This window comes from Hoplias malabaricus, chromosome 13, assembly GCF_029633855.1.
Source record: "Hoplias malabaricus isolate fHopMal1 chromosome 13, fHopMal1.hap1, whole genome shotgun sequence".
NCBI lineage: Eukaryota > Metazoa > Chordata > Actinopteri > Characiformes > Erythrinidae > Hoplias > Hoplias malabaricus.
Window position 1 is genome coordinate 20,802,905 of NC_089812.1, and position 21,267 is coordinate 20,824,171.

The 21,267-nt window shown below is 37.9% G+C and overlaps 2 protein-coding genes across 5 annotated transcripts in view; both read left to right on the forward strand.

The window, feature by feature from the left end:
• The first annotated feature begins 277 nt into the window (after nt 1-277).
• On the forward strand, nt 278-10,442 carry fus (FUS RNA binding protein). Its single transcript, XM_066642068.1, has 15 exons — nt 278-427; nt 883-910; nt 1,928-2,088; nt 2,198-2,366; nt 2,759-3,018; nt 3,137-3,302; nt 4,994-5,028; nt 6,996-7,028; nt 7,728-7,837; nt 7,925-8,054; nt 8,349-8,450; nt 8,550-8,664; nt 8,881-8,978; nt 9,150-9,285; nt 10,030-10,442. The coding sequence occupies exons 1-15, from the start codon at nt 415-417 to the stop codon at nt 10,067-10,069; spliced, it is 1,596 nt and encodes a 531-aa protein (XP_066498165.1). The 5' UTR covers nt 278-414; the 3' UTR covers nt 10,070-10,442.
• A 106-nt stretch (nt 10,443-10,548) lies between these two features.
• setd1a (SET domain containing 1A, histone lysine methyltransferase) overlaps nt 10,549-21,267 on the forward strand; it is a 35,606-nt gene continuing 24,887 nt past the window's right edge. The window contains exons 1-5 of one of the 4 annotated variants that reach the window (XM_066641822.1): nt 10,549-11,438; nt 16,875-17,019; nt 17,464-17,562; nt 18,074-18,344; nt 21,106-21,230. In XM_066641822.1, the coding sequence (XP_066497919.1) occupies nt 16,882-17,019; nt 17,464-17,562; nt 18,074-18,344; nt 21,106-21,230 (633 nt within the window). In that variant the 5' untranslated portion in view covers nt 10,549-11,438; nt 16,875-16,881. Of the gene's footprint in view, nt 11,439-15,017; nt 15,072-15,149; nt 15,221-15,663; nt 15,906-16,874; nt 17,020-17,463; nt 17,563-18,073; nt 18,345-21,105; nt 21,231-21,267 lie in introns of those variants that run through there. The other 3 variants (XM_066641823.1, XM_066641820.1, XM_066641821.1) reach the window with 3 other exon arrangements.

The following is a 21,267-nucleotide window of genomic DNA, read 5'->3' on the forward strand; positions in this document are numbered from 1 at the left end:
GTAAATAAGTGGTGTTAACGGATGGTAATGACGCCTGTAATGAGGAAGAGTTTTCGTGTTACTGTCGCATAACACGGGACAATGATAAGAGTGTTTGTATGGTAATTACCCATACACTTATAATTGTGATATTGTCGCATAAAATGTCACGAATTGCAGTCTCCTATACATGTGACTATATCACGAGTAGGTTTGAGAGCGGGTTGTGAATATATATAATTTGACATACTGGATAGAGCCACCTACAGGTCAATGGGCAGCAGTACAGTAACACTTAAGATTTCTTTCGGTCTTAAAAAGAGGAGGATACATTCAGTGGATGATTTTGAGCTTAAACACGCTGTAATTTAACTGCAAATCGAGATAATTACATCAGTCTGCACCTTTCACGCTGGTTACAAGTGTATATTAATCATGGCGTCAAGTGGTAAGTGCTTTCTGATGTTTTATTTGTTTGGTTATTTCTACGTTCTTCGGGTTCTCGTTGGTTTTTTTCCGTTCCACCTTAAATGGTACATTAGTATAATGAAACGACGGCATCGTTTAAGGTGGAATTGTTAATTCCAGCGAGAAGCCGGTGAATAGAATGTAAAAACTCAGGTTTCTATTTGTAAATGGAATGTATAAACACGTTTCAGGTCTTCTATCAGAATTAGAGAAAATACAATTAAAGAAACCTAAGTCCTAAATATATATGGTCGTTCTTTGTTTATTTTAATTTTAATAAAACGAGAGGGGAGAAGATGTCGGTCTCCGCCATTTTGTTGCGCTGTTTGTGACACTGACCTACTTTCATAACACAACAACGTTTATTTTATTATTGAACAGGTTTTGGGCATAAAGATTTTACAGAAATAATCAAAACCTTTTCTTCCTTCTCAGATTATTCCCAGACTTCTAGCCATGGAGGGTAAGTTATCCATTTGTTCTGGTCGATTTCTAATTGAATTACGCATTGCCACATGCATTAAATAAAACACACTAAATATTTTTGCTTTTGAGGATAATTTGAGCCCCAACTATTGAGGAATGGTATAGCATATAAAACCTGGCCTAAATTTCACCCAGTCCACGTTTACATTAGCCAATAAATATTCACTGGCCATTAAAATAAAATGTATTTGGGAATTGTTTTTATATATGTTTCTGTATGATTCTCCAGTAAAGATGCTCTTTACTTCTTGTAAATATAATAAACTGTCGTTTTTCTGTTTATAAACAAAAATGTAATAAATCAAAAGTATGTTTACTTATCACAGGAACCATTGCAGGACTTCATTAGAGCACCTATATAAGGTCCTACTTAAACACCCCTCTTCAGTCACAATATTATTTTTAACCTCGATAACATGTGCATGTATTTTATATTCTGTAGAGAACATAGCCTGACCAAAATAATTAGTGTCGTGGCTGAGCATTTAGACTCTGAAAATGTTCCAACCACTTTGTCAAACTGGCAAATTCAGACAGACTGGATTTAGTTTGTAAAAAAACCTTTGGAATCGGTTCTGTCAAATTTTGAGGCGGGGCTTTCAAGCTGTAGGCAAGCAGAGGAGTGGTGGGTGGAGAGAGAGATGGGGACATTTTGCATATTAATATACAGTATCTATGTGTACTGAATGAAGGTGAAGGCATACAGTCACATCTACGCCTCTTTTAAGACTTTGGGGTGGTTTTTTTTCTTGGAAATAAATTATAATGCTTTATAATTATTTTATTTGTTATTATTATTATTTTTTTAGGATTTATAATGGTTTTCACTGATGGCCAGAGAGGTTCTTTTAAAACAAGCTCATGTCTTTTACCTTTATGTTGTCATGCACATCTGTAAATGTAGTATCAGTGGGATAATAATGGCATCTCCATGGTAGACTCATCATTGGAACTGTGAGCAGAAGTCAGGATATAACACTGTTATTTTGCACAGCTATGGAGGATATGGAAGTGAGTCCAGCCAAGGCTACAGTCAGCCGTCTGGACAGAGCTACGCTCAACAGGGATTTGGAAGTTATAACCAGGGCTCTGAGAACAGCCCTGCTGCTTACAGCCAGGGAGGATACGGCTCCAGCTATGGACAGTCCCAACCAGGTAGGACATGGCTGGGTGAAGAGGCAGAGAGTATTACAAAGAATATTGCACTTATATTGTTGTATGACATATGCTTGTATAAAATAAATAAATAAATTTTGTTCAACAGGTGGGTATGGTTCCCAGCCATCATCCCAGGGCTACAGCCAGTCCAGTCAATCTTACAGCTCTAGTGGCTACAGCAGCAGCAGCCAGCCCCAGCAGAGTGGAGGCTTCAGTCAGCAGTCTTCTTATTCAGGCTACAGCCAGCAACAATCCAATCCTCCTCCTGCGTCCAAGTGAGTATGAACCTATGAGTTTAAAGCTTGGTGGTCATTTGGATTTGAAGTGGTAATCTGATGCAGTATTTGCAGTATATCTCTATTGACATCCATCAAAGACATGTTTATCATCTGAAGTCAGGTTTTTAAAAATTTTCCTCTGGCTCTAATTATCTTTTATAATTAACGTGATGTATCCTCTCCCAAAATTGTAGTCATTCCCCATTCCCCAGTTAATCATTGTGAACGCCCATGTTGACTAGCATTGTGGTGAGAGATGAGGAAAGGGGGAGCAATTTTAAACATCAAGAATGAGCGAGAAAACACAAGAGTGCTCTCTAGAACGTCTGGCATCTTGTATGAAAATGTAATAGTACTCAGGAGCTTATTGTGTAATGATCTGTTTTCAGTTATGGCAGTAGCAGTCAGTCCTCAGGCTATGGTCAGCAGCAAGGAGGAGGGGGCTATGGGGGGCAAAGTAGTGGCTATAGCAGCAGTGGATCTCAGGGTGGAGGATATGGAGGCAGTGGAGGACAAAGTGGGTCATATGGAGGAAGTGGAGGACAACAGCATTCATCTCCACATGGAGGGGCTGCTTACAGTCAACCCCCCAACTACAGTTCACCTCCTCAAAGCTATGGACAGCAGAACCAGTATGGACAAGGAGGAGGTGAGTGCTAAATGTTAGTCTCCCGAGGCAGTGTTTTGGTATGAATTATCATAATTGTACTCAGTCCTCTTTCAGTGCTTTTATGCTGTGATGTGAGTTTTAACGCTCCCTCTTTCAGGGTATAATCAGGATATGAGTGGAGGTGGAGGAGGTTACGGTGGTCAGGATGGAGGCTATGGCTCAGATAGTCGAGGACGTGGGCGTGGGGGAGGAGGTTTTGGAGGACGTGGATCAGGGGGATTTGACAGAGGTGGTCGTGGAGGCCCCCGAGGCAGAGGAATGGGGTAAGCACATCCTTTGGTTTTTTTGTTTGTTTGTTTGTTCTTTTTTTATATTTATTACTTTTTTTGTACTTTTTTTTTAATTTATTTTATTTTTTTGCTCCCTAAAACACATATTTATCACTGGCCAACATCTCTGTTTCATATTTGAAGAAAACATGACAGAGACAGATAATATGGGTTAAAAGATTTTACTTGAAATGGTGTGGTATTAAGGTTCAGCGATGGGTTCTGTTTATATCTGTACTCCCAAAATGGAACGGTGCAAAAATATGGTATATATCGGGGCTCGCATAATGTGGTTGGTCTAAAACTGTAATGTGGTAGTTCAGAGGGATCCTGAAGGTAACCCTTGGAGGGCAATAGATATTGGTGAACAGCAAAGTGGCTCTGCAAAAATCCAAACTGGATTTCTGTAAGTGAAGCATCTCTTTAACTATGTCAGAACCTTGTTTTTAACATGTCCTGGGCAGTTGAAGATCATAATGAAGAAACAGCAAATAGATGGTTTGTAGTGCCTTAAGTAACAAGTCTATGCTGACATAAGGTTTGGGATACATTTATAAGCATCATCGAATGTGCTGTATTATTGTTAACATGTCCATCAGGCACAGATTCATGTTGCATGATGATGTGAAAGGTGCAGAGTTCATAGAGTGAACAGAGTGAATACTGTTTATATTTAGGGTCCATACAGACTGTATTTTTCTCATGGAAGTATATTTAAAAAAATAGGTGTGTCTCAATTGTCAGCATTGGCATTTTCAAAAATGTGTGTGTCATGGTTAAAATGGTGCAAACCATCACCTGTTAAACTGTCAAAACTAAAGTGCATGTCATAATCTACAAGGATAATAAAAAAAGTAGGTCTGTTGTGTGCTCAAACAAAACAATACCAGCTTACATTTTATTGGCCCTAAAAGAAGCTGTTGCTTTTATCAACTTTCCACATCATTCCTGTGCTCCATGACCCTTTACACTTTGACCTCCATCCTCTACGTCAGGATCATTGTGTGATATAATGTTTTAACGAAATCTCTAAATCTCCTTCTAGGCTCTTGGTTCTTCAAGGTTCTCCTATTTTTCCATTTAGAAGAATCTGAGATTTAAAGGATTAGTGTTTTTTAGAATATATCTGGGAACAATTAAGGGGAAATTATACGAAATTGGGGGAAAATTCCTCAGTGCTGGTAGTCATTTTGTCTTTGCTGAATGGTAACACCAAAACATGACCTCTAAATGTAAGGTATGGATAAAATGCAGGGAGGAGTTCCATTGATGTAAATGGTTCTTACCCATGGTAATGCAAAAATGTACCCTTGAACATGATTTGTTCAAAAAATATCATTTGTAATTTGGTCTTTTAATGATGATTTTATACTAATGGTTTTAGACCAAACTAAGAGTTATGAAATGATTTTAAAAATAGTTAACATTGTATCAAGAGTGCTCAGAGGCAGCTTTGTGAACAATAAGCCCCAGTGGTCATGATGAAGAAGCATTTACTGCATGCTATCCAGTGAGAGTCCAATATGGAGGCTCTGGTTAATTTAAAGATGACAGTAAGTAAAGGGGAGGGGTGGAGGCTTAATAGAAAGTGATGAAAGGGGAACCCTTCCCAACGTCAAGAGTGAAATGGGGCACCAGCCTCATCATCCTTCAATTCGTCTCGCTTCTCTTTCCCTCTCCATCAGAATGGGCGATCGTGGAGGATTCAATAAGTTTGGTGGTAAGTGACAAACTCTTAGGAACTACAGGGGGTTTGGAGCGTGCTTGAGTTTAAGAGGGAGTGGGATTTGGTAAAGTCATGGAAGAATGGTAACGGTAACTTCTTTTCTGATGGATTTGCCATGGTTGGAAATTCTGTGGACAAACTCGGACAGGAAATTGTAGCCAAGCCACTTGAAGATGATGTGCAGTTCAGATGTGCTTTGGGTTTTATTTGTGGAATCACATGGCATCACTACCCCATAGTTGTGTTAGGCCTTGTATTATTGGTATGGTCTCTGAAAAGCTCCTAAATGAAGATTCAATACACAAAACACCTTTCTTTTTTTGTTTTGTTTTGTTTTTTTTTCTTTGTTTTCCTCCCAGTGGTGTCTGAAATGTTTTTCTCGTATACAACATAATAGTTTTTGAAATATGTTCTAACGATAACGTCTACCAGTGTGGTAGCATAATCCTTGCATCATTTTTTTTTTTCTTTTTTGTGTCTGCATATGGTCTGGCAGACAGCCTGACAATGGACAGTACTCATGGACTGGAGTAAAAATACTGTAGGTTCTCTCAACCATTGAGAGAAACTCTACAGTGCCATTCAGAATGATACAGGTGCTGAACCATTTTCAATTACATTTAAAGCCAAATACCTAAAGTATGTTCATATAGTTCCAGTTTGGCAAGTGCTACATTTATGGAAGTGGGGGGAAAACCAAACCTAGAATACTCAAACTGGACTGAGCTTTTTAACAGTAGTCTGAAACACTGTGTTCTTGAATGCTAAATCAGTTATGGTCTGTATTGGTGCACTTAATAACCACATCTACATCACAAGACCAACATCTGAACAGACTAACAGTAAGAAAGGATTTGGGATTCTGGACATTGTGTCAGTCAACTGATTGTTTCCAAATAATCTGAGTATCTGTGAAGTCAAATGACAAAAGGAATTTGGTGTTTTTTCTCAAGTGTCTTGAGAACTTTGGGTCCGGATCTGAACTTAAACTGAACAGAGTTTGGTATTCATGGTATCAATCATGGATGGTGAAGGTTCCCCCTGATTCTTTTAAACATAAAAATGCATGGTTCAGAAATAATGGTTTGGTTAATGGTGGTCAAAGATGGTTGTGTCAGTCGTGGTCAAAAATGGTTAAAACGGTCCTCTGAAGATGACGAACAGAGAAGCAAAATACAGAAACTGGTTCATTTCAAAAAAGGAAAAGGTCATATGGTCAGCTTGCTGAGCATATAGTGATGGGGTATTTAAACAGAACACCTTAAAGAGAGCAAACGGTGAAAGCGGGCATGTCATTGTAGACTTGGTAGAATTACCGGGTTTTATAATGTACATTGGGAGACAATGGTAATGGGAAAATTCTGTAATCGTGGACTGTTTCTTGTCAACACTTTTGATGTTCAACAATACGGTGTGAAGGAGAAATGGCGGATCAAACTCAGTTGGTACTGAGTGGGGTGTTTTTCCAACGTCATCCATTTGGAAGAACGGCTAATGGCCGTTGTATTGCAAAACAAAGGTGATTGAAAATATTCCATTTTTGCCTTTGTCTATGGTTCAATGCAACACTCAATAATCAATATTAGAGCTGTTTGCACATCTGAATTCAAGAGGATTCATCATGTTCAGTTGGTTGAGCAGCGAATAGTCACTACAGTGGCAAAAATGCATTCTGATGGGGGGCGGGAGTCAAATGGTGTTATGTATTTATTTATTTATTTATTTATATTCGGTATTTGCTTGTTTGAATGACTTGTCTGCATGTCTTGATATTTAACATTGTGGTATTAACGGAGTTGTACATTTCAACCTATACAGTTAAATTGTTACATAGTATAGACTCTGCATTAAGTGTTCTAGAAGTTTCTTTTTAATATTATTTACCATCACATTTTTTTTGTAAATAAATCTTAATTGTATTTGTGGGTACCACTAATAATGCTCTCTGCTTCACTCCAAAGGACCACGGGAACATGGACCTAGTGGGCCCAACAGTAAGTGAAATCATTACTTTACAAACACCAATGAGTAGAGGTCGGCAGTATGACAAAAGAATTCCATTGAATAATACTTAGACATTAAAAGTCAGTGTCTGTAACCCTTATCCAGTTCAGGGTGGTGGTGGGTCACACCCTGGAGGGGGTGCCAGTCTTTAGCAGGGCAACACACACTCACACATTCACTCACACCTACGGACACTTGAGATTCCAATCCACCTACCAACGTGTGTTTTTGGAGCATGGGAGGAAACCGGAGCCATACTCCTCACAGACAGTCACCCGGAGCGGGATTCGAACCCACAACCTCCAGGACCCTGGAACTTTGACAGGGACACTACCTGCTGCTGCACCACTGTGCTGCCCTAAATGTGACAGATCAAAATACTTGAACCCTTTTATATAATGCAGTATTAGTGGTAAAATGAAAAACACTCATTTAAAAATCAGTGTAGGGAATTTGAACTGCACTAAATTGGTTTAAAACGGAACAAATGCAGATGTTTCTGTAATGAACAGGCAGTGGATCAGTTCTTATGTACTGACCTGCTCCATGATATTCTCAGGAGTCTATTGTAGAACACTACAAGAGTAAAATGTTATCAAATTGCCCACTTCTACCAATATCCTTAATTCACAGTTATAGTATACTTAAAGGAGGCTTTATGATTGAATCATGATGTTTATCTTCTACAGTGCAGGAGCAGGATAACTCTGATAACAACACCATCTTTGTGCAAGGCCTGGGAGACAACTACACGGTAGACTCTGTTGCTGATTTCTTCAAACAGATTGGCATCATCAAGGTATGTGAGGAACATGGCGGGGGGGGAGTAACCCTTTCTGTGACTGTGTCAGTGCTCCCTTTCATTCTCTGATTTCCTCTCATTCAGATAAATAAGAAGACTGGCTTGCCCATGATAAATCTGTACACAGACCGAGAGACAGGGAAGCTGAAAGGAGAGGCTACGGTTTCCTTTGATGACCCTCCTTCTGCTAAAGCTGCCATTGACTGGTTTGATGGTGGGTCTATAGCTGATGTAATTTTTTTATGAAATTGATTATGTTCCTGTCTCTCAGCTACAGCATTATTCATGATACCAAGTAATACATGTTCAGATTAAAATATCTGTTATTAAATGTATTTATTAATTGTTGTTTTGACTTGGGATTCCAGCTCTCATCATTTTTATTTATTTATTTATGTATTTTTTGGCCTTATGCTCCAAACATACTAATCTCCCTTTGCTTGTTTGTAATATTTAGGGTAGCCTAGTGGATATCACATGTCTTGAACGTCTGCTTCATGATTTACAGGTAAAGATTTTAATGGAAACCCCATTAAGGTGTCCTTTGCCACTCGCCGGGCTGAATTTGGCCGTGGAGGTGGAGGCATGAGGGGTGGCCGGGGACGAGGAGGTAAGCTGTGCGTTTTTATTTGTACTGTAGTATTTATTTATTTATATGTTAATTTCCACTATAAATCAGCTAAGCATTTGCCCTTCTCTTTGCTGTTAGGACCAATGGGACGAGGAGGATTTGGTGGAGGTAGAGGTGGTGGTGGTTTCCCTGGTAACAATGGTGGCAACAGTGGAGGACAGCAAAGAGCTGGAGACTGGAAATGTTCAAACCCGTGAGTGTGTGTTTATATGCATATTTAATGCACGTCTCAGTCCTTTAGCTCAGTGATTCCCAAAGCAATGCTCACAGGCATCCATTTCTATTCACTCCTATGAGCTGTGAGTGTAATCGAGATGTGAAGACTGCTTTGAGAACTAGTGCTCTTCCAGCATCTAGTTTTTGGTTTTCTGGTTATTAAAGCACTTATATGATCTGTTTTCTTCTGAAGATCATGTGGAAATCTCAACTTCTCGTGGCGTAATGAGTGTAACCAGTGTAAAGCCCCTAAACCTGAGGGTGCTGGCGGAGGAATGCCACCTATGGGAGGTAAGGGTCTGGTTGTTTTTGAGTGAATTACATAAGAAGGTTTTTTTTTTAAGTGAACAATAAGTATGGTGCTACAGAAAGTTTTTGTTACCTACTCCAGCAGCTCTGAACAGGATATTTTTAACATTAGTCAAGTCAAACTTATGACCTGTCTCTTCTCTTCCCTGTCAGGTGGTTATGGTGGGGATCGTGAGCGGGGAAGAGGCGGGTTTGATCGTGGTGGTTTCCGAGGAAGAGGTGGTGACCGAGGGGGCTTCAGGGGAAGGGGAGACAGAGGTGGATATGGCCCTGGAAAGATGGACTCACGGTGAGAATCACTTAATGTGAATTCAGCTGCTTTGTGAACACAGGTTGTGACCGACGGAGTGGGATGCTCTCAAGCTCAGTAGCTGTGAGGCCCTAAAATAATATCACGATATTTCAGGGTATTTTTTAGAATACGATATTCGTGGCGATAAGACAAACAGTAAATAATTTTTTATCAATTCCAAGAACATAATATTGCAACAAAATTAATTCTATTTTAGTATAAGTGTAACAGTTTCAAATATTCTGTAGAATGAAATACCCTTAAAACTTGACAGTAAATAAACAAATACAAGACAGATGCCAGGCTAGAGTCTGGTTGTTTATCTGTTTGGGTTAGAGCAGAGCTATCACTGAGTTCTCGTGGCATTCGTTTTGTTTTCCCCTTATTTTGTTACAGGCTTCTTATATTTTATCATGTTTTTTGGTAACCAAATCACCTACACGCCTGAAGTTGCCCTTCTATTTTGGAAAAAAAATCTTCCATCGCAGAGCCACTTTCCACCGTACTGCTGCTGTGCCAAAATGACTCACACATGAACGTTTGCTACATTAAACCCTACTGCACGACATCATTACATAAACACGTCAGAATATCTCTAATGTCAAGATATGGATATTTTTATCATGTTAAAATTTATAACTTTATTATTTAAAAAAAATGACATGGAATTTGCCTGTTTGCTGAAATACTGAACTGCATTGAGGTTTAATATTTTGTTGTTTTTACTTGTGTGTTTTTCAGGGGTGATCACAGGCAGGAACGCAGAGAGAGACCGTATTGATTACAAAGAAAGATCTGTAAACTCCGCCCTATTCACACTCCGTTTAAACCCGGGACCAGAATCAGCTCCGCCTCCAACTTTATATGTTTTATACACTCTTATACAAATACATTTAAGAGCACTGTTCCCAAACGGATTGAGTTTAGCCCTGAACATGAAGAATAAACTATATTAAAACTAGGCCCAATCCTCTCTGGAAACTGCTGCGTGTTACTAATTTGAGGAGGATTCCATGGTTGTGCTCCCTCTAATCATCTTCACCTTACGATGCTTTGTGACTGTTTTTCCCTCTAACTTTATTCATGTGGCTTATTTAGTTATTTGTAAAATGTGCGTGGTTGCTTTTGAAATTTGTATACAATTGTGTTGTAGAAAAAACATTTATATTTGTATTTTTCATTTCATTTTATATATATATATATATATATATATATATATATATATAAAATGAATGACATAGCTGAGGGTTTCACATTTTATAAAACAGAAGGAGGTAAGGCACGGCAATATAGAAAAGAAGTAAAAAATCTCAAATGGCTCCTTGTGCTCTGTATAGTGCATTATAGGTTAGGTTTATGCTGCATGAACTTAACATTAATTTGCTTCATTAAAGTTCAGTTTTCCATTTTGAAAGTTGATAAAGACAATATTACTTGAATAATTTTTGTTACTGAAAAATTAACCAACATTTATTTGGTTGTGGCTCTGCTGCTTAAAACATTTTCCTTAGAAAGGCATGAAAGTGTGTTCAATAATTTTCTAAAATTACCTGAGGCTAATTGGGTTCTTAATCAGTAAGTGTTTGCCTGTAGCTGGCTACTTTTTGCTAACTGAGCAGTTTTCTACTATAGCCTTAATTTAATAACTTAAATATGGTTTACATAATTAAATGGTGCAAAACTGTCATACAGCACTGAAAATCGTACATTTTGTTTAAACAATGAAAACCGCATTTTCCTCCTTCCTGAAGTTTAAACCATCGCCTTTAGGACTGAACACTTTTTCATCACCCTGCAAACTAGGCTACACTGAATGCCTGGACTGCAGTTGAAACAAATGCAGATCTACCTCTGCTCCCAAATGCAGTAGTGGCTTCATTGCACTGTTTACAAGGGTGTTGGGTTAATAAATATGAAAAGCTGACCATGACCATTTACATGTTCTGATGCCTTCTTGACAGATTGTTGGAAGAGCAAGCTGTCATACAAAATATAGTTCAAAAGCATACAGTAAAAGTGGTGGAGAGCTCCCCTGTGTCCCCAGCATTAACTACGCCTATGATCAAGGGCATAACTTTGGTTTGAACAATGTGTGGGGTTCAAGAGGTTATTTTTATAGTAGGCTGGGATTTTTAAGAATGTGTCAAAATGTAAGTAACTACTTCAATGAAGGAAAATGCTGAATTATTTTGTGAGTTAACTACACTAAAATATCATTTAATTTCAGTGTTTGCTGTGCCATGAATCATGGGAGGAATTCCAGTAATGAGTTGTGGAGGTCAGGCTCAGGCAAGTTCAAGTTGCCAAGGCCCAACTACAGAAGAGGTTGACTGGCCTCGCTTGGTTGAAGAGGCAGCTCTTGGGTTGTTTGAAGACAAAACAACTCTGTTTTAGTAGTTATAGCATTTGAACCTTGCTAGTTACATCCCTTCTTATTAACAAGGGCACACTGTGTCACTGGTGTAGCACTGTATAGCACCCACTTGTGGAACAGTTTCTTACGTTAGTGTGTGAGAAACTGCCCAGTTGGGTGGAAATCCTAAACCTGAGTCATTGATTGTGTGTGTGTGAGTGATAGTTTAATGAGGTGCTTTACATTTAAAAATAATGCATGGCACTACATTTTTATTGTGTAGCAGTGGGATCCTAATGTGTGGCCATGTGAGAGTAAGTTTAAGAATGTCTTATTAATTAAACAGCAGGGTTATTCATTTTCACTAGGTGAGTGTGTGAACCTATACACTGGTGACAATGTGTGTACGAATGACTAGGTGAGTGTGTGATACCATGTAATGGACATGACGCGCTCTTAACCTTGGACTTCCAAACCAGGTCTAGTTATCTCTTGTAGACAGTGAACTTAGGTCTGTAATGAGAGTATCACAGTTGAGTATGTTATACAAAGGCAGGCTGTTTAATGTTCGGAAAAGAATAGATGTTTTAATAAATACAGCACAAATACATTCTCAATATATCAGTGATGGGTGAGTGTGGGATGCAATTTTTTTTATAGACTAACTTTATTCAAAGTTATGTCGAGTTAGTAGCCTCAGTATTATTTCTTCTCAGACGTAACAACGCACGGTTTTTATATTAAATTGTTTTTACATAATTACTTTGGGGGTTTTCTTGAACTCGATGGTCAAAAATGGAACAGATCACACGGTTCGGGATTCCATTTAATCAATTGACTTATTCGTTTGATTTGGTTTGTGCATTGTGTTTGTAGTTAAATGCGCTAGATGGCGGCACAATCCCTCAAAAATATTTAGTAATGGCTATTTTTATAGGTATACAGAAATTTGGTCACTTACTGGTTGAAATATATTGATCTGTTTGGTTCAGGGGTTACGTATGTTCTCATCAGCTCTGTCTACACAGCTTCTAATTTGTAGTTTTGGAGACATTACTGGCTAAACGCAAGAAAACACCATTACCCATAATGCACTGTGTTTACAAGTCTTGGCGGGAAAATGCGCGGGATTCAGCGGTAGGTGGGAGGAAAATATTTTGGTATTATTCAACTGAAGTGTGTAAGGAATGACAATAGCAACAACAACAATAACTGTGATTCTATTTATAAAAACTTGAAAAGAGTATTTCAACTCACCCTCAGCGGTTTCATAGAAGTAAATAATAAAATGGGGCTTTTTTGATAAAATTTTGTAAATCTAAAGTGTTGTCAATTTATAATGAAATAGTAAAATAAGTTATGAACTGTTATATATTATGGTACATGAAATAAGATATAATAAACAGTCATTGGTTTAAAATGGGAGTTCACATTTTTACATGACACTTTCTCAAATCAAAAGGTGATTCCTTGGCATCTCGGATAGTTTTATTTCAGTTTGTAACTTTTTATTAATAATTAATACATTTTTGATATCATAATGAATAATAATAATGATGTCTTTAAAATTTTATTTTTTCATTCATTCATTCATTCATTCATTCATTATCTGTAACTGCTTATCCAGTTCAGGGTCGCGGTGGGTCCAGAGCCTACCTGGAATCATTTGGCGCAAGGCGGCAATGTTTTCAGGAAATTGATACTGACAAAAAATTGATACTGGGTAAATTGCACTCAGTTGTGAAATAAGGTGAAATACCTTTAAGGATATTAACAATAAGGTATTTTAAAGCTCTAGGGACCTGGAGGTTGTGTGTTTGAGTTCCGCTCCTGACTGTGAGGAGTTTGGTGTTTTCTCTTTGTGTCTGCGTGGGTTTCCTCCTGGTGCTCCGGTTTCCTCCCACGCTCCAAAAACACACGGGAGGTAGATTAGAGACTCAAAAGTGTCCGTAGGTGTGTGTGAGTGAATGTATATCTCCTTGTGAAGGTCTGGTGCCCCCTCCAGGGTTTGTTCCTACCTTGCGCCCAGTGATTCTGGGTAGGCTCCGGACACACCACCGCCCTGAACTGGTTAAGGGTTACAGACGACGAATGAATGAATGAATGAATGAAAGAAACAAATTTTTTTCTGTTTTTTCCATTTCCCCCCATTTTTACTAGGACCCAGTTTGAGTATACTGCATACTTTCTGCATTCTATAACTATTCTGCAAGAACAAATATTTTGATACTGTATTTTTAAAATTAATATTTAATGTTACTGAATGTTATTATACACAAGTAATATTCTGTCTCACCTTTATCACTAAAAGGCCCATCCATTTTAATACCTTAAAAAAAGCCTTGATGGGTCCCAGCTAATAATTTATTTGGTATTTTGGTATAGATTTATGGTGGAATTTTAGATTTTCCGTGGTTCATTGAGCATGTCCTTTTCAAAAGACAGTACATACTGTTTAATTACATCTCTGAAGTGTTTTGTTTAGATGAAAGGAGAAAATGGTTTGTGCTTGACACATTCTGTACTTCTCTGGGAGTGGAGGGATGCTTGGATTTGTCTAACCAATAAGAACTGAAGCTCGAAGAAAAGTCTAAACTTATTTATTGCATGCTAATAAATAACCAGTGAAAGATAGGGGTGGGCTGCCAAAAATAAATCATCATCACTGACCGAGATCATGCATTCAGAGTGGAGTTTTTTCCAACCAGGCTTTTCAAAAATGTAGAAGACCAATTGGCAGAGAGCTATAGCATCTGGAATTCCTCTGTTAGGCTGTTTTAAGGGAAACATTTGGCAATAAATATAGTTTTCCCCTTACTGCAGTTGTAGTCTGTCAGCAAAGAAATGTTAGGTGACTCTGCTTTTCCTTTTTTAATAAATTGAGTAATACAATTAATATAAATGAAATGTCTGTGTTAAGTGTTGAATATTACAGGGAGCATTATTATTCATGTTTGTCAGGCAGTGCATTTATGTAATAAAATATGGAGAATTTAGTTCAGAAAGACCTAAAAATCCAATTTATTAACATTGCGTTTTTTCATGACGTGTTGTAGGCAGTGAGTTTACACATTTTTTGAATGTTATAATTTATGGGAGATTAAAAGACGTTTTGGTTTATGAATAAATTGGTAGTTTAAAAATATTTTATAACCTCAAATAGTTATAGGCACTTTTAAAACAAATATATATACAGTGTTTTATATACTTTTTTAAAAATACGTTTATTTTGGGCTGTATGTGTGTTTGTTTATTTTTTCATGAGGCTTCACCTACAACCACCCCCTGGTGACGTGACGTTTTTGGCTTCAGACCGGCACTTTCGCCATTTCGACTCCCACAAGGACAGTTATCAGATTTTAAAAAGGCATGCAGCTTCATGCATTTGCGTGGATCAGAAAACGGCAACGATTATAATCAATTACAACGCGTAAGATGTTGTTTTAATATCGTTAACGGTAATATCTTTATTTAATAATTTACAATTGCGCCGACATTCCGAGTCTATGGTGAAAGTGCTGGAGGCGAAACGGAGAAATGTTATTCTGGTGACTGATGGCGGACAGGCGAGGCTCTCAGGTCGGTTCGCTGATGGTCGCTGTGTGTTTAACCCGGTTTTTCTCTTTCAAAACGTGCCTTTAGGTGGGACTTAACGCCCTCAGTTGCTCGAGGATGGCACCGGAAAGCGGGCGGAACCCTTAGGCAGCGGACAGCTGGGTCCTGGAACTATAAAAGAGTGTTTTTCCCCCGTTGGAGTAAATTCGGTTCCTCCGCTGGAGCGGCCTGCGGAGCGGCGAGTTAGCACTGCTCGCATTTTTAGCTTTTAGCTTAGCATGTAGCCCGTGTAGCCTCTGTTTTGCGGTCGTTTGTTGGTCGTTAACTCTTTAGTTGCTCAGTCTATGGCTGTTTTTATCTCCACTCGCTTAGTAACGGCCGGGTTTTAAAACAGGAGCTGACTCCTTTTCTCTGTTTCCGTTAATACGTTCAGGATGTGCGCTGCAGAATGTAACGTTAACTGCTGCTCCGTTTTTAAGGTGGCCTGGGCAATTATGAGGCAACTTCATCCTCATTTTAGACGCTTTCGTGTATTTAAAAGCCTTAAAGAAATTACTCCGTTCTGGAACTTCAAGCGGACCGTTTTCCTGCGTTAATTGCGTGTGAAAGGCAGAAACACAGACAATATGTACTGTTTTGTGAACCCTTAGGCTCAGCAACTCATTGTTATTGTGTTGGAGCATCACAACAGAAACCTGTTAACTCTGCTGTGAGTGTCTTTCTGCACTCTGCGGTTGTCTCTTATGGCTTTTTGGTTGTTTTAGATACAGATTGCTTTACATTTAAAGGTGAACGCCTAATTTCTGAGGCTCTTGGGCTCTGAACGCTGTTTTCTAGTTTGGGTTCTTTAACGTAAATGTGCTCTATTTGATCTCCTTACTCTTAGTATATCGATATAGTCTGGGGACTTCTCTGATATGTTATATTGTCATAGATGTATAAGAGAAGTGTACCACCCAAAAAGGGTGTTCGTTGTTGCTGTTTTGTTTCTTTGTAAATAAGCACGACACATTTAAGGTAAAATCTGCATCTCTCCCATTTAAGATCATTGTCTAATACTAAAGAAACAAACTTTGGAAAATAAAACTTGTCCTGAATTTTCGTGAAGATTTAAATGATCTGTCATTTACAACATGAGATAAAGTTAAAATGTGATAAAGAGTTAATGTTAAGGCACAGTGTGTTCACAATATTGGTGTGATATCTGTAGGTAAGACTCTAGGCTAAATAACTTAGTGTTTCTGTTGAAGGATCATAACATAATCCTGACTAACTCTGCTATGGGTCTCTCATATTCAGCTGTTGTCCCTTGTTGCTGTGTGATTCTTATAGTTGTAAATTCACTTTAGCTTTTAAGGTGAAATCTGCATCTCAGAGCTACAAGCATTGACCAATCTGAAACCTTAAAAGCAAATGTCCCTTCTGTTCTACGTTTTTCAAACTGGCTTGGTGTACAAAGTGATGTGAAATTATGGACAAGGATCCGAAGGCGTAACAAATCAAATGTTGTGGAGTTTGAGTCCTTTAAGACAAATCTGAACAGTTTTCCACCTTATTCCTAGATTATCAGCCTAGCTTGGAGCTTGGCCTCTTCATTAGTATAAACTTGATTTTTCTTTGATGTTATTCCATGCTGAACTCTGAGTCTGAAGAGAATCTTCTCTTTCCCTCTGTATAGTGATATTATGGATCCAGACAGTGGGGCGGACACCCAGCGAGCTCTCAGTCTGCAATGGAAGAGCTACAAGCTTGTACAGGACCCTGCAATTCGCAGGGTTGCTCAGAAAATCTACAGATACGATGGTGTTCATTTCAGTGTGCCGGTAAATGTTTTTATCATTTTTCTGTGAGGATAAATGCCAAATCAGAGGATGAGCTGGTGTGAAATGTATTTTTTACCTTTGGTTGTAGTGCTTAGTGTAGCCTTCATGGAGAAGTTGCACATTTAGGCAAGTGTACTCCCTTCGTCAACAGTTTTATTCTGATTGTTGTGTTACACCTAAGACTTTGCAAATTACTGAATATTAAGACATGCTTGCAAAGCCTGCACTTTTTTTCAGTTGCTTTCTTATGTTTGTAAAATTTCACCAGCAGTTATAAGATTTTATTTCTACTTTTTCCACATAATATGTAGGCATATATTTTTAATATGTGTAGCATATTTAATAATGCTGTAGGCTGGCATAAGGCTTCAGACTGGCTTAATACTTTATCACTAGCCTTACATTATGAACTATAATGGCCACCTGTCCTTTGCTGACCCTCAGGACTCAGGGTTCCCACCTGTGGGGGAGTTACGTGACCCTCGACCCCGAAGAATCTGGTCCAGACACACAGAGCTGTCACTTCCTTTGCCCAAATTTAAGGTAAAACGGTTTTAATTTTTTACCCTTTCCAATCTTCAAAATTTTTAATAAAATTCAGGTTCAGGGTTATTCCCAGTCCTCATCACTTACTGTATTATTACAGCATGCCTCTTTTTCATATGAACATGACCAAAACAAAAGGTTTTCAGAAACTGACCTCATTTAGTTTATTTGGATTTCATACAATAACAAAATAATAAGAGAGAATTAAATTATCTTAAGTTCAAAATCAAGACTAAGATGTGATGACCTGATTGTTAAATTTAACCCAGACCTGAGCCTGACCGAATTGGGAAAAAAAAACAATGTTTGGTTGGAAATGTCCAGCTCTAAAGCTAGTATTGACTCCTCTGTGATATTTAAGAATTACATTGTGAGGCTACGTAGGAAGTGACCTTTTCTTCCAATTACTATCTGTACTGTAGATGAGATTTGCACATGAATCACAGATGTTTCTTCTGTTCTGTGTTGTCCTAACACATTTTATATGTTCTATTCCTTTTCCCTATAGTTGGATGAGTACTATGTGGGCCCTATTCCATTGAAGGAGGTGACGTTTGCTCGACTGAATGATAACATAAAGGAACCGTTCCTATTAGAGATGTGTGCAAAGTTCGGCGAGGTGGAGGAAATGGAGATCTTGTTTCACCCTAAGACCCGGAAGCACTTGGGCCTGGCCCGTGTTCTCTTCACCAGCACCAGGGGAGCCAAAGACACAGTCAAACACCTGCACAACACATCGGTGATGGGCAACATTGTCCATGCCCAGCTAGACATCAAAGGTACTGACCTGTCTGAATTATTAGCTTTTTGTCTGTTTTTACTGTGAGATGCTGCATGTGGTGTTAAAGGGTTCCACAGGTTTTTCAGAATTTCTACATAATGTAATGTTTGAAATGTAAAAAAAAAAATCTAATGGCAGTGGAGTGGCTTCTTTGGTTAATTTGTTTTTAAAACCATTAGTGAATGTACCATGGATTAGTAGTCAACCTAAACAAATATGTATACACTATACATATTCATTTCTGCCTATATAGCACACTGAAATACTGATGGCAACTTAATGGTTAGAGAAGAGGGCTTAGGAAAGGTTGTTGGTTCGATTCTTACAAGTGGCAAGTAAATTGGGGGTGGTGGGAGTGAAGGAACAGCACTAAACAAATGAAAAGGTACTTGGAATTACTGCTTCTGTTATTTCCTGAGCTGAGGTCTGTAGTATGAATGGACTTTGTAATACAAAGATTGTTAAATAAAGTTTAATGAACACATAGGGTTGCATTTTGGATGCCGTCAGCTGCCAGTTAGTCTAGTTAAACCGTCCAGTGTAACAGGCTGATGTCTGAGAAAATGCAACATATTTTCACTTTTATTTATGAATTTTTTTAAAACAAGTGTATAAAGGTGTGCTCTATATTATTACACGGTGTTAAGGCCAATCGATTAATTCTTCACTCAATTAATGCAAAGTATATGTCATAGCCTGTGCAAGTGAAGTGTAAATGGGCCTTTACACCGTATTTTGTAGTTTTGATAAATTTCAGCAATAATTTCCTGGAGTGCCTGGCATCTTTCCCGTGCTCTCTTGTGCCTTTTATTTTGAGGGCAATGATCTCTCCTTGGAAGGTGGGTCTCTCTGCTAGCTACTGGGTTTCAGTAAGACTATATTTATGGATGTTTCACATGGACAATCTGTGAAAATATGTTTAAACGGTGTCATTAAAACCTAATCGCCTTAAATGTTAAAAACATACCATGGCACTTTGTTTCAAAGCACAAAATCTGATAGTGAATGAATTAGTAGGTGTTTTCGTAGCTGCCAGCAGATCTGTTCCAGCTGTTGAACAAAACAAATTCCTTGAAAAATGAAAATATAGCCCACTTTGATCCTTAAAAACTAAAAACTACACTGCAATCCATTAATCTACACTGTTTTTAGGCAGTTTGACACACACATGCAGCATACCCAAATATACACTTAGATCTTGCAATTTGTACTTAAAAATCTAATTTTTTTAACATGACATTGAAATAAAACAGTATACAAAGTAGTAGAATATGCTTGAAGATGTTGCCTGTGTTTGTTGAGTATTTGTGTGTTATTTTGTCTCATAATAAAATTAAACAAAAAGGCATTGCAGCAGTCAATGCTGCATGATGACACAGGCAAACGATTTTGTGCAACCTATAATATATCCAATTTCTCAGAAACAGAATAACTTGTAATATATGTATAATAAATGAATAATATCTCCCATTCATATTATTATTCCTATATTTTGTCATTTGTATTTGTATAAATTATATACTATTTGTTTTGTTTTTAATGCCCTGCCTGTGTTTCTCCAATAATTATTAAGTTTAAATATATGTTTAAGCCAGGATTTTTTGCATCAGGCATTTTATGTGTGCTTGTATATAATGTGATAAGGTTTGCTGAAATGTTTAGATGTTGTGAATAATTCTAGAACGATGCATTTTACATCAACCCACTATGACACTTTACTGCTACACTTTATTAACTTTGTAATGATTGAAACAGATACAGAAATCTCATACCTCAAAAATCATAACAGCTGTCATTCCTCTTTTAGAGATGACTAAGTAGTACTCCCTTCAAACTGAAACTGAAAAAAGGGTCTTTCTTGAGGTTAAGATCCTGTAGTGAAAGTCATTTGCATATGTTTATGAAAAAATTTATTTATTTTTTTTCTTCTTTTCTGTCCTCTTCCCACCCATTGCTGTTTCCTGTGAAACTTGGTCCCACACACGTCATTCTAAATAAGGTTGTGTAGTATTTTGCTGTGTCATTGTAGGGCTGTACAGTAATTCAATATCAGTATAAAATAACAATAAAAAATGTTTCAATTACAATTATATAATTTTAAAACACATTTTCAGTATTTCAGTACACTTTTACATAATCTGTCACTGACTGATGGTCATTAGAGGACGCTGTCATCAATTCAGCACTCAATTTTAAAGTTTGTTTATAAATATTAATATTGACAAAGCCAAGAGGTTTTTGTTTGAGGGTGATGTCATGTTTCTAGTTTGTTCTTAGCAGTTTTTCTGTGACTCTTACGTTGTTTATATCGATAATAAGTTTTTGTTGTATAGACTGAAATTTAGAAATATATCGTGATATAAAGTTTGGCTGTATCGTCCAGCTCCATGTCATCATTGCAATGTTCCTTTTAACAAATGGCCAGGGATTTATTGTGTGCTTCAAACACCCAGATGAAGCTCAAATGTATTCTTTTATTTATTAAATGTAAAGGGATCTGGATTAAAATTAATAAATAAATAAGAGTACAGTCTTTAATAAATAAGAGTACAGAGTCTTTGACTCAAGCATGCCTCAGGCCTACCAAGCTTTTTCTAATGTATTCTAGGGTACATCACAGTTGTATCTTCTGCTGAGTAATATCAGTACAATACTTTGTCATTTTGTTCAGCTCTACTGCCTGAATGGGTCCTCACCAGTATAGTTCTGTATTTGCATCATTCTCAGTACCATAACTGATTTTGTAATTGATTCTGCAGGTCAGCAGAGGATGAAGTATTACGACCTGATTGTCAGTGGCTCGTACACACCTCAGACGGTGCCAACAGGAGGCAAAGCCCTCACCGAAAAATTTCAGGCCCCTGCCCCAGCCCAGCCAGATACAGTAAGTGTGAATTTAGTGTTATTATAAGTTACTGCAG